Source organism: Maylandia zebra, linkage group LG2 (genome assembly GCF_041146795.1).
Source record: "Maylandia zebra isolate NMK-2024a linkage group LG2, Mzebra_GT3a, whole genome shotgun sequence".
Taxonomy (NCBI): Eukaryota; Metazoa; Chordata; class Actinopteri; order Cichliformes; family Cichlidae; genus Maylandia; species Maylandia zebra.
Genome location: NC_135168.1, coordinates 9,881,848 through 9,894,918, shown reverse-complemented (window position 1 = coordinate 9,894,918; position 13,071 = coordinate 9,881,848). Strand labels below are relative to the sequence as shown.

Below are 13,071 nucleotides of genomic sequence, written 5' to 3'. Positions count from 1 at the left end.
GATCCAATACAAAGTAAAATTCAGGCTGGTATCTGCGATACTGATGAAAACTATTCCTTCAGAATCAATACAAGACATCATAAGAAAATATGATGTTTTGTATAACATAAAAAGCCTGAATTTTAAAATATTCAGTTAATAATCAAAAACAGATGTGACTGAAAATAATAAAACTGAGAAACATTTTATGGCCATTCGATCCTTTTACAACCATTGCAAGAGCTTGGTTGGCATAGCCGGCAATACGTTGGATAGTAATAAGTCCGGTGGGTGATGGGCTCCACCAGGGCTGCCCTTTGTCACCGATTCTGTTCATAATTTTATGTTTAAAGGCTGTATCAAAAGTTCATTCAAGTTACAATATTGTGGTCAAAAGTTCTCCTTTTTTTTTTTATACTATACAACTACGCTGGCTCATGGTTTTAGGACATGGATTTGTCATGGAAGAAATCTATGACCACTTTTAATCAACATTTTAAAAATAAACATGATCACAGATTTACTCACAGAGCTTTGTTGGAGGCTTTGACCACTGGCAGCAGCCTCAGAAGAGCCTCCTCTGAAGCAGAGTATTTCTTCAGGTCAAACACATCCAGATCTTCTTCTGATGACAGTAAGATGAAGACCAGAGCTGACCACTGAGCAGGAGACAGTTCATCTGTGGAGAGACGTCCTGATCTCAGGGACTGTTGGATCTCCTCCACTAGAGAACGATCATTCAGTTCATTCAGACAGTGGATCAGATTGATGCTTTTCTCTGCAGACAGATTCTCACTGAGCTTCTCCTTGATGTACTGGACTGTTTCCTGATTGGTCTGTGAGCTACTTCCTGTCTGTGTCAGCAGACCTCGTAGGAGAGTCTGATTGGTCTGCAGTGAAAGACCCAGGAGGAAGCGGAGGAACAAGTCCAGGTGTCCATTTGGACTCTGTAAGGCCTTGTTCACAGCACTCTGGTGGAGAGATGGTTTAAACCACCAGGAGGTTGTTTGTTGTTCTTCTAGCAGATTGAGTCCAGAGTTGATGAAGGTCAGATGGACATGAAGAGCAGCCAGAAACTCCTGAACACTCAGATGGATGAAGCAGAACACCTTGTCCTGGTACAGTCCTCTCTCCTCTTTAAAGATCTGTGTGAACACTCCTGAGTACACTGAGGCTGCTCTGATATCGATGCCACACTCTGTCAGGTCTGATTCATAGAAGATCAGGTTTCCTTTCTGCAGCTGATCAAAAGCCAGTTTTCCCAGAGACTCCATCATCTTCCTGCTCTCTGGACTCCAGTGTGGATCTGTCTCAGCTCCTCCATCATACTTGACCTTCTTCACTTTGGCCTGAACCACCAGGAAGTGGATGTACATCTCAGTCAGGGTGTTGGGCAGCTGTCCTCCCTCTCTGGTTTCCAGCACATCCTCCAGAACTGTAGCAGTGATCCAGCAGAAGACTGGGATGTGGCACATGATGTGGAGGCTTCGTGATGTCTTGATGTGGGAGATGATCCTGCTGGCCTGCTCCTCATCTCTGAATCTCTTCCTGAAGTACTCCTCCTTCTGTTGGTCAGTGAACCCTCTGACCTCTGTCACCATGCCGACACAGTCAGGAGGGATCTGATTGGCTGCTGCAGGTCGTGTGGTTATCCAGAGGCGAGCAGAGGGAAGCAGTTTCCCCCTGATGAGGTTTATCAGCAGCACATCCACTGAGGTGGTCTTTCTAGGGTCAGTTAGGATTGTAGTTTTGTGGAAGTCCAGAGGAAGTCGACACTCATCCAGACCATCAAAGATGAACACAACCTGGAAGTCTTCAAAGCTGCAGATTCCTGCTTCTTTGGTTTCAGTAAAGAAGTGATGAACAAGTCCCACCAAGCTGAACTTTTCCTCTTTCAGCACATTCAGCTCTCTGAAAGTGAATGGAAATATGAACTGGATGTCCTGGTTGGCTTTGTCTTCAGCCCAGTCCAGGCTGTATTTCTGTGTTAAGACTGTTTTCCCAATGCCAGCCACTCCCTTTGTCAGCACTGTTCTGATTGGTTCATCTCTTCCAGGTGAGGCTTTAAAGATGTCTTCTTGTCTGATGGTTGTTTCTGGTCTGTCTGGTTTCCTGGATGCTGTTTCAATCTGTCTGACCTCATGTTCATCATTGACCTCTCCAGTCCCTCCCTCTGTGATGTAGAGCTCTGTGTAGATCTGATTCAGGAGGGTTGGGTTTCCTGCTTTAGCGATGCCCTCAAACACACACTGGAACTTCTTCTTCAGGGTGGATTTAAGGTTACGATGACAAACTGCAGCTTGAAGTTCTGAATGAGAAGAAAAATAAACACTCAATTCCAAAAAGAACTAATCTTTAAAACATGTTGCTCCATCTTCCATCTCTGGAAAATGTTCATTTATCCAAAAGTTTAAATCCTCTTACTGCTCTGCAGACGGTCAGCCAGCTCCTCCTGCTTCATTCTCCTCAGGAAGTCCACTGTGATCTTCACAAACGCCTCTCTGCTGCTGCTCCTCTGACTCTCAAAGCATTCTGGGTAATCTGGACTCAGAACCTTCTGGATCTTCTTCAACTCGTTCTTCACAAAAGTGATGATGTTGTCCTCCAGCAGCTGGAACAGAATATTTATGAATGAGCCAATCAGACTGAAATCATGGAGCCAAACATCAGATCCATGTTGGACACACTGACGATCCACTGGTCTACAAAGAGCAGCATGGAGATGACTGTGAACAGAACAGATGTAACAGTAGTTGTTGTACATGTACAGACCATAAATATGGAGTCCAGCTGTGTTTGATGCTGCTGGGCAGACTGACCACTGGGAACCTCTGAGCTCTGCTGCTCCACTCTGTGGAGGAACCATGAAGGATTAGATCAACACAGGATAAAGATCCAGGAGTTTCTGCTCAAATAACTTCATCTGAATCAAGTCTGTCAAGTTTTAAACTCTCAGATTGTGAACATATCAGTAATTTTCAGTCTGTTTTCATGGACGTCCTTTCAGTGGTGATGTCAGGGATGATTTTGAAGAAGCTCATCAAACTGAACCATCAGCAGATCACTGCTCCAAAACCAGAACATGATCCGAGTCTCCCTCCACCACCAGAACACCAGCTTTACTAACGTGGTAGATCAGTGTAGTACAGATCAATAACTGATGAGTCATTTGATCAAAATCACTGAGTGCTTCACGTCTGACCCTCTGATGCTTCTGTAGACATTTTGCATATTTAATGAATGTCTGACAGTTTTACATTCATTCTATGAACACAGTGGAAATGTTGTGTTATAGTCTCCATGTTGTTTCCAGCATCATAAATTCTTAAGTTCAGAAAATTAGATTCTTTCTTCACAGCTGAAAAACAACAACATTTATTCTCTATTGAAATCTGCATCGTCCACTCCAAAGGTCACAATCTGAAGGTAACATCTGGTTTTGTTCCCTGTGGTTAACTCTGAGCATCAGTATGGTGGGATTTATCCACTACATCCACACCACTGTGGTTCAGTGTTGTCCTGATGGAGTAACAGCAGCCAGTATGATCCAGGCTTTAGCTGCTGGGTCTCTGTGTGACCTCTCAGACTGTTTAACAGATCAGACACAAAGAGAATCAGAGCAGCTCTGTTCTTTAAAGACAAACATGAACCCACTCAGGTCACACTTTCCCCACAGATATGAGCATCACTGTCCTCAAACAGCAAATGACCAAGTCGAACATTTGGATCTTTTCTCTTTCATTGTTTTCTTTTTAATGAATCTTTGTAACAATCTGAGGATGTTTCAGGTCATATTTATCCAGGAAACACAAACATGTAAAGGAGTCATCACAGCTCTCTGACCTCGTTGCTCCAGGTTCACCACTGAAGTTTAGAGGGTCACCTTTGGACCGGTCACTCCTCACAGACGGACAGCTGGACCCTGCAGACTCTGCTCTGTCCTCCTCTTCCTCCATCATCATCTTCAGTCAGTCTGAGAGGTAAACCACAAACACTCAGTGAGTTCACATTAACAGGAGTCACTGAGTTACAGTCGCCGACCTCTGACCTGTCATGTGACCTAGAAACCAGGTCACATGATTCACATCAGCTCACACACACTTTCTACCTGCAGAGGAAACACAAATCATTCATGTGCACATCAGCTGAAATCCTCCTTTCATCATGTGTGCTGTCCAAATATCAGCTGCTTCTTTCCTGCTTCATCTCAGTGTCAGCTGAATGCAGTCAGACAGCAGTGTGAGGCAGAGGAAGCTGCCATCAGCTGCTCTGCTATCAGGCCACTAGATGGAGCCTGAAGCACACACGATGCATTCACTGACACACACTGATTCACTATTAATAAGAAAAATTAGAAGTGACAGTTTGTTTCTGTACTTGTGTTGATGTTGTGTTGACGTTGTGACAAATGTTTCCTCTGTCAGTGCGCCCCAGGGTGGCTGTGGCTACAATGTAGCTGCCATCACCAGTGTGTGAATGTGTGGATGACTGGATGTGTAAAGTGCTTTGGGGTCCTTTGGGACTAGTAAAGCGCTGTACAAATACAGGCCATTTACCATTATCTAATTAAGTCAGTCTAAATATCAAACCCAACAACCTTTGTATTGTTGTCATAATTACTTCCTGTTGAAGCAGATCCAAAATTTGTAATGAAGGATTTTTAAACAGATAACGTCAGCATGTTTAATTCAGTTCTACACTACATTCAATTCAATTCAATTTATTTATATAGCGCCAAATCACAACAAAAGTCGCCTCAAGGCGCTTCATAGACATGCATGCATATGGTGCAGTGCAGGTGGATGCATATCCACCTGCACTGTAATTATAAAGACCCCTGACCTCCAACAGCTGTTGACACAGTAACTGGTTATGGTCAAACAGATGTGTCCACCTCGCAGCAGTTACTGTGGAACAGCAGCTGAGCTCATTCTGCAGTCAGTGTGTCAGTGAGAGCAGCAGCTCCACCTCCTCCACAGACTGATGGAGGCAGGAAAATCAGTGTACTCAGTTCTGTGAAATACTGTAAATGCAGTTTCTTTTACTGTTTATGTACAAACTGAACTTTGAGTCTCACTTCAGATTGGATTTAAGTGTGTGTGTCACACCTTTATGTGTTACTCCAAAAAAAAAAAAAAAAGCCGTCTGACTGCTCAGACTGAGTCAGGGTAAAGTTCACATGCTGATTTGCTCTGTTCGGGTTCTTCTTCTTGTTTTCTTAAAAGTAATGCAGTACATTACTTAGTTACTCACTAGATTAAGTAGTGTGTTGTTATATTCTGTTCCTCAGACCAAGGGTCTATGAACCAACTGTTCTTAGACATTTTTAGATCTGGGCTCTAAAAATCTGCTTATTGGCTCTCAGCTATAGTTAAGCAAGATGTCTTTGGTGAATTGAGGCTGTTAAGCTAAAGACACTGACTTATTCTTCACTCAGATATGCTGTGACATTTAAATGTTACAATGTTTTTATTCTGGGACTACAGGAATGATTTTATATGATTCAAAGTTCAAAACAATCCTTTCTATCCTCTTTCACTTAGCCCAGTTCATCCTGTCTGGAAGCCTTTTGAAGCCTCCTTTAAGTCCGGCCTTTCCACTGAATCTGCTGATGGAGACACCATCTCCTCCACCTGCAGCTGTGGAGGTTCAGAGAAATAAATCTAACCTAGAGGTATATCTCTATATCTACAAAAGAAAGAAAGAAAAATGAATCAAACAGATTTTCTCTTTTGTTATTGGAAACATTGGAAACAATATCAGAGTCTACAAGAGAACAAAGATCCCCGCAGGATGTCTCTGTTTGGGAAATACTCCAGTCATCCCCCTGAACCTGGTTAGTGACCTGAATCAGTGCTTTTTCCATGAATCCTACCGATGCTACCATGAAAACATGCTCAGCTTGTGTTTGAAGATGACTCACATGCTGACATTAGATACAGAAGAACTGAGAACATAAAGGGAGCAGCTTATTGAGGGAAACCCAAAAAAGCAGAACACAAGCAGCTCTGTCCTCTGTCTCACATCATGTTCATGAGGAGAAAAAAAGCCCCTAAAGTTCCTAAAGACAAACTGTTATAGGAGGAAACAAAGCAAACTTACAGCCGTCCTGGAAGGAGGCAGGACTCCACCTGAAGCTCAGCACAGGGGGGGAGGAGGCAGATTTTCAGAAGAGTTTCTGACAGTTTAACTTGGTGATGTCAGATTTAATCTCATCTCATTTGTTACGTTCCCCTGAGGGGTCTAGGCGGTGAGGGGGAAGTAACAAAAAGTGTCCGGGTCAGAAAAAGGAGACAAGAAGGCAAAGGGGTTAAATTAAAGAGTTTTATTAAAGTAGCTCAACTAAAAGAGACGGACAAACCGCTATCACCATTTAAGAAAACAAACAAAACTCAGGCGTTGGTCAATAAAGTAAAATGTAAGCCAGAAAGAAAGAGCAGCTCACTAGCTGTAACCACTCACATGGCACTCTGGCCCAGAGCTCACCTTTCCCTGGGATTAAATACTTTTGATTACTGACGAGAGTCAGCTGTGTAAAAGGGAAAGCTGGCACCTCAGGCAGAAGCCATTGAAGGACACGCCCACACAGGCACCTTCAGGAGGAGGCCCTGCTAGGGCCGTAACACATTTCTGTTTGTCCACTGAGCAGGTTCAGCTTTTATTAAAATAAATATGTTTGTGTCTTTCTCTAAATTCTTAATTATCAGTAATGTTCCCTGAGAAATCAACATTTCTTGGTTCTGATACAAGAATGTCGTTTTCATGGCCGCCATTCACGTGACCCAAAGTGTTTGTAATCTCTGGAGAACCGAGGTTTTACTGGTGCTCCTGAATGCAGCATAAGAAGGAATTTTCCACTAAGTTTCATGTGACATGAACACAGACGGATGACGTGTCTGTGTCAGTCTTTTTCTTTTGAAACAAACTTTATTGAGACCTATGAACAGTCCAACAGCTATGAATGAAATTTAGAGGATTCAAAGAAATATTGATAAAAGTTCTCGGAGCTGCTGTGCAAATATTTTTAACTCACTATGGAAACTCTGATCAAAGTTAAACTCCTGGTTTCAAACTTTAAGCTTTTTTGCTGAAGCAGTTGTACAGAAATAATATTAAACTATAACAGTACTGATATACAGTGATCCCCTCAAAAATAAACACAGAGATATGAAACTTCTGTCCATTCTGCCATTAAAACGGTAAAATAGATCCACTGATCTGATTTTGTTTTTACTGTTTATGAAGAATAAGCAAATATATTATAAGATGATGAGAGGTGAGAAAAAAAATGCTCAGAATCACTCGTTTGTATTCAAATGTCAAAGTTCGTGTTCATCTGTTCCTCTCCTACACGTCACTATAAAGTTTAATCTTCTAAAAGTCAGAGTTTGAGTTCATATTCACTGCAGTCTAGTACAATATCTACATGTTAACGTTTGTTTGTGCTAAACTGTTCATTTGTTCTGTTTCATAATAAAATATAGATATAAACATCTGTAACATCTGCACTTTAATATCTGGTATTTTGTACAGACAGAAGACAAAAGGTTTACTTTAGTATTAAAATATGAGTCCCGTACAAATCAAATATGTATATATAAAACTTAAAACTGATTTTTTTCAAACTTTTTTCCTCACCAGGAAAAAAGAAAAACTTTTTTCACATCAAAGCTCAACATCTGACTTACTATTAATATAAAAACCGTGACTGAAGCATCTTTAAATGTTCCGATTTATTAACAGTGTTTTAAACTTAATACAGTAACTTTTGTTCAGTCTGAGAAATGTAAAACATGTTTTATCCTCCATCTTTGTTTCAGTGTGAACAGTCTGAGCGGACAGTTCGTGATATTTTTAACAGAGGCCGACCTGCTGAATCAAATTTGTTTTAAAAAACAAAGTCCTCTGCTGTCCCTCCACCTGCTGCCTCTGAACACAAAGGGTGAGAACTTTAAATTAACACTGTGGCAGATATGTAACCATCTTTAAATGATCTCACTGACTTACAGACAAATGAAGGAAGACATCTGTGGTGGCTGAAACCTCCACCCAAAACATATCCACAGACAGCAAGGTTGTTGTAGTTTTGTAATTTTTAATTAGTTTTTATTTCCATTTCTTTTACACTTTGTGTTTTTAATTCTGTTTAGTTTCAGTTAGTTTCCACGGTGAGTTTGCTTGTTTCAGTTTATATTTGATTTTTTATTTATTATATATTTACGGGGTCAGAGGCTGGACTGACGTAGATTAATGCAGATTTTATGATAAAAACTGAACTTTTTGAAAGCAGTGACTCAGTCTTTTTTTTTTAGCCAAACTAACAACACTAACACGCCATTTCCTGTAAAATGTTAATCAGTTTTACAAAATCATTTCATTGATCATTCTCAATAATTTAGTTTTAGTTTGTTTGTGCAGTTTTTATTTCTACTTTAACTTTTTTCAGATCTAGCTGTTCTAGTTCTAAGTTGAGTTTCAGTTTTGTGTGTTTTGTAACACTTCTTCCTGTTGGAGAGGAGCCAACAGTTTGTGACGCAGTATTTTTAAGACCGACATGTTGAGCCTGTATCTAACACACATCTATACGAAGTATTCATTTACAAAGTCCGCTCTCTGTCTCCTGCTGTGCGTGTAAATAAAAACATCCGGAGCTCAGCGGCTCTCCGGTTGAGCTCAGGCCACATTCAGTGTGTTTAGTCTGATTCCCGGACTCTGATCACACAAGGCCAGAAAATGGCGGAGACACTCGGCCTTGTTGGAAAACGTTACACACTGACTTTAATGGAGAGACCGGAAATACAAACACACACAGTTTGTTGTGTGAAGAAATCAAACACGAGCTGAACAAACAGTAAAGTTCCTAAAGACAAACTGTTAAAGGAGGAAACAAAGCAAACTTACAGTTTCTTCACACCCCAACAACAAGCTCCACTCCACACCTGGACACTAAACACGGACACACAGGTGAGCTGCTTCCTGGAAGGAGGCGGGGCTCCACCTGAAACTCAGCACAGGTGGGAGGGGCTCAGCTCTGTGTGTGCTGATGTGTTAACTTTAAAAATATGCCGTCTGACTGCTCAGACTGAGTCAGAGTAAAGTTCACATGCTGACGTGTGGAGACATGAAACCTTGTTGTAGCTGCAGGTGTGAACACACTGATCCCAGATCAGCTCTGCTGTATTTGTAACATGAACATTTCTGCTGCAAAGCTTCAAATGTTCAGCATGTTTCTCTGTTTCCAGTCTATAGATCCAGTCACACTTTCTACCTTCACCTGTGCAGTAAAGACTGAGAGCAGAGCTGAAAGCAAGCGTCCAATCAGTGAGCAGCATCAACACCTGAGCTTCATTCAGACTCTGTTATTGAAGATGTTGTTGGTACAAAGTTCATCTGCTGCTCACATGAATCCATGAAAGATTTATTTCACTGAATGTTTCTTCAAAGCTCGTTTCAACCTGTTGAAGTCATGAATGAAAGTGCAGACTGAGAGTGGATCACATGATGTTTGAGGTGTGTCATGTGACATGTTCAGTATTGTCACACATGTCTAGATTGTCCCTGATATCATAACTGCTCAAACACTGATGATTATATTTGAAGAATTATTCCTGATGGCAGCAAAGTTTGAATGGAGCTCTCTGTCTGTGCTGATTTGTCGCCCTCTGGAGGTCAAAGCACAAACTGCATGATGTCACTGTAACCACCACAGTGACAGGAAGTGTTTTTATGACTGAAACACTGAAATGATGCTAACGGCTGTCGTTAGGCTCACTGACAGCAGTGCTGATGTGTTCATGTCAAACACTGGCTCAGGTCAGACTCCTTCATCCTTCTCCAGCGTGAGGCCGCCCTCAGACCCACAGGAGCTCTGACCTTTGACCTCCTGACCCTAACCATTTTAGTCTTGTTGCATCTGCAAATCCATCCAAACTGTAGCCGAGCAAAAGAAGCTGGAAGTTGTTCTATGAATGATGTTGTCGAAGGAGCTTGGAAAGAAAAGCAAATAAGTACAAATAAGTAACTGAAGACACGTGTGGTCTGCAGATGTCGATGTACATGGATGTACATGGAGTTTAATGTGCAAAATGAACTTAGTGTGCAAAGTGACCTGATGTGCAAACTGCAGTTTGAGGTCGGTCAGCTGTTCAGGAGTCTGATAGCAGTGGGGAAGATGGAGTTGTTGAGTCTGGATGTTCTACATTTCACACTTCTGAACCTTCGTCTCGAGGGCAGAGGTGTGTCTCTCCTCTGGACTCTGTGATGGTAGCTGCTCTGCAGAGAGGGCAGCGGGGTCCTGATGATCTTCTCCACAGTTGTTATCACTCTCTGCAGGCGTTTGCGGTTTGCAGTAGTGCTGCCGTACCATGCAGTGATGCAGCTGTCAGGCTGCTCTCCACAGTGCAGCTGTAGAACCTGCTGAGGATCTTGGCCAACATACCAAATTTCCTCAGCCTCCTCAGGAAATACAGCAGCTGCTGAGCCTTCTTGACCAGCTGTGTGAGTTTGAGTCCCTCACTGACTCAAACTCCTTCAGTGACACTTGCAGCCTTGCAGATTAGTTTGCTGATCCTGATGCATCTCTGGAGCTGATGCTGTCCCCCAGCAGACAACAACAACATAGATGCTCTCACTAGTCCACTTTACCCTCTAATCACATCTCTGACATCTGCAGGTTGCTCCATAGAGACTCTTGTGCAATGCCAGGTGTTTGTGTTTGTCTGTAGGTACACATTAGATATGACCATAGACGCACACACACAAGTGAACACAGCAGCACAGATGGTTTCCACCTGCTTCCCTCTTTCTTCACACAACTGTGAGGATGATGAAGAGGTTTCAGGACGAGGTGGTCAGCAAGCACAGGATAAAGCAGGGCCATGAAACTCTCTGGTGCAGCAGATGTTTAATCAGACTCAGCTTTAGGCTTCTTTTCCCACCTGGCAGCAAAGTAACAGCTTCACTAATGTGAACAGTCACAATGTTAAACGTTTCTATATCTTCATATATTTTTATCTGTTGATGCTGCAGAATAAAGTCTGTTAACAGAGTGCAGGATGTGTAGAGCAGGTCCAGCTCTGCCTTTACTGTGTCCACTTTCATCAGCCCCTGTGAAGTGACACAGAGTGCATGTGTGTCTGTCAGCTGTTGTTTGTTGTGAAGGATGGAACAAATGAACACACACTTTTAGAGAAATCTGAAAAAGCAACACGTGCTTGGGCTCCTTCTGTGCTCGTCTTCATTAATGCTGATCTTTCTTTCCTGTTTGTTCTTTGGCACAAGCTTCAGTCTTTTCTCCCAGGGCTCCTTCACACTTAGAAACACACCTACATTCATTTATACACAAACATCATGAAACAAAGGCTTTGTAAAAGAGGACATGAGGTCCTCTCTGAACAGCACATTCATATCAAACACAGGACTGAACAGGATATACTGAGTCTGTGCTGTTTTCATTGTTACTTGCTGAGTATTTTTCCAGTGTTTGAAATGTGACTCAAGTCTGATTCTTCTACTGTGTGTGAACTCTAAGCAGCTGCATTAAACAGCTGCTTTTCAAACCAGGCTCAATCCTATGACTCTGTGAATGTAAACTTTTGTCACCTGCATGAATAACAATCCTTGATCTAGTCAGGACTGCAGTGCTCCTGTGATCCCAGCTTATAGATGGAGGCTAGCATGAGAGGCTCAGCAGCTAAAGCAGCACACCTGGGTCTCCCAGCCTATTAAAAGCAGCCCTTTGCTTCACCTGCTTCACTAAACATTATTATTATTATTTAAGCAGAGTGGTGTGATTCATGTAGGCATTGCTGTGTGACAGGAGGACTTTTCTTGAAACAGCTCGTGTGACGTGAGCTGACATAAAAACAGTGATGTTAGCTTGATTCTCTTGGCTAAAACTATTTTAAAAAGAGGGTCAATCATGCAAATCTGCCAATAGAAGCCAAAGTTACAGCCCCTCAGAGTTTAAAGAGAAAAGGCCCGTTTCCAACACTCGGTTGTGCAAAGGGAAACAGGCCCACAGTGCCTGAGTGTGTGGGTAATTCTTCAAATAATATTCAAAAGCAAACATTTTTAAGCATGTAAATAAAATTCAATCATTTCTGCTCTTCAATACCTAAGAAATGAAAACTGGCAGATGGTCCCAAAATGTGAAACGCCTGGCTATCTGTGCATTTAGTGCTGCAAGTTTTCACTGTTTACCTTCAGAAGCATAAATCTCTGCACAGATAATGTTCATATGTGGATTCCTGGTTTTCTGCAGTTAATTGTGACCCAAAGCGTATTTTTAAAGTGGTTCCAGGCAATAAAGCCTAAAAATAAATACATCTACTTCCTTTTTCTGTGTTCCAGCCTCAGTGACTCTGACACAGTGCTGTAATATTTACACCTCTGATGAAAGCAGAGTTTGTAGTTGCAGAGAAATACTCGACTCATTTTGGGCATTTACGAGCAGGAACCTCAGAAAGCCCCTCGCTGCTTCACTGGTTAAGAAGCAAAGCAAACATTAGTTCACAGTGATGTTAATTAAGGCCCAAAGTTTAGGAACGAACGTCAGCACTTCACTAATGAATGTAATGCTGATTCATGTGCTTGTTTTGTAATGTGCATGTTGTGCGTTGCTATTTCCCATATTCTTTGGCACTGATAGATGAAGAGTCTCAGGCAGGACCGAGGCTGCCAGCTGCTGACAGTGAGCAGGGAGAGAGCAGCAGAAGCTGGGCAAGAGCAGGGCACCTTCAGCCCCCTTCATCAGTCAGAAATCATTTGGGTGTCTGTGTGAAATGTCTGATTTTTAAAATCTTTTTGTAGACATATTTATTAAATGTTTAACAATTATATAGAAGAAAGACAATGTAAAGAACAAAACATGACAAAACAAAAATGAGTTGAAGTTATGAACTGTTTCTGAGAGACAAATAACACCAGGATCCTTTTTGTGTAGCTGACAGCTGGTAACTGTGCAGGGGCGGGTCTAGCAAAGTGTTGCCAGGGGGGCAGGTAGGGCATTAACAGGGAGAGGGGGGCACAAAGAAATACTTTTCTTTCTTGTTCTCATTTAAAATGTCTCACTTTTAATAAATAATTATCTGA

The 13,071-nt window shown here is 42.0% G+C and overlaps 1 protein-coding gene across 1 annotated transcript in view; it reads right to left on the bottom strand.

Moving 5' to 3' along the window:
- Positions 1-503: 503 nt before the first annotated feature.
- Positions 504-13,071, bottom strand: part of LOC143413413 (protein NLRC3-like) — an 81,354-nt gene continuing 68,786 nt past the window's right edge. Inside the window, exons 6-8 of the mRNA XM_076876424.1 lie at positions 2,752-2,830; positions 2,404-2,590; positions 504-2,287 (exon numbers count right to left, since the gene is read on the bottom strand). Of these exons, the coding sequence (XP_076732539.1) occupies positions 504-2,287; positions 2,404-2,590; positions 2,752-2,830 (2,050 nt within the window). The remainder of the gene's footprint in view (positions 2,288-2,403; positions 2,591-2,751; positions 2,831-13,071) is intronic.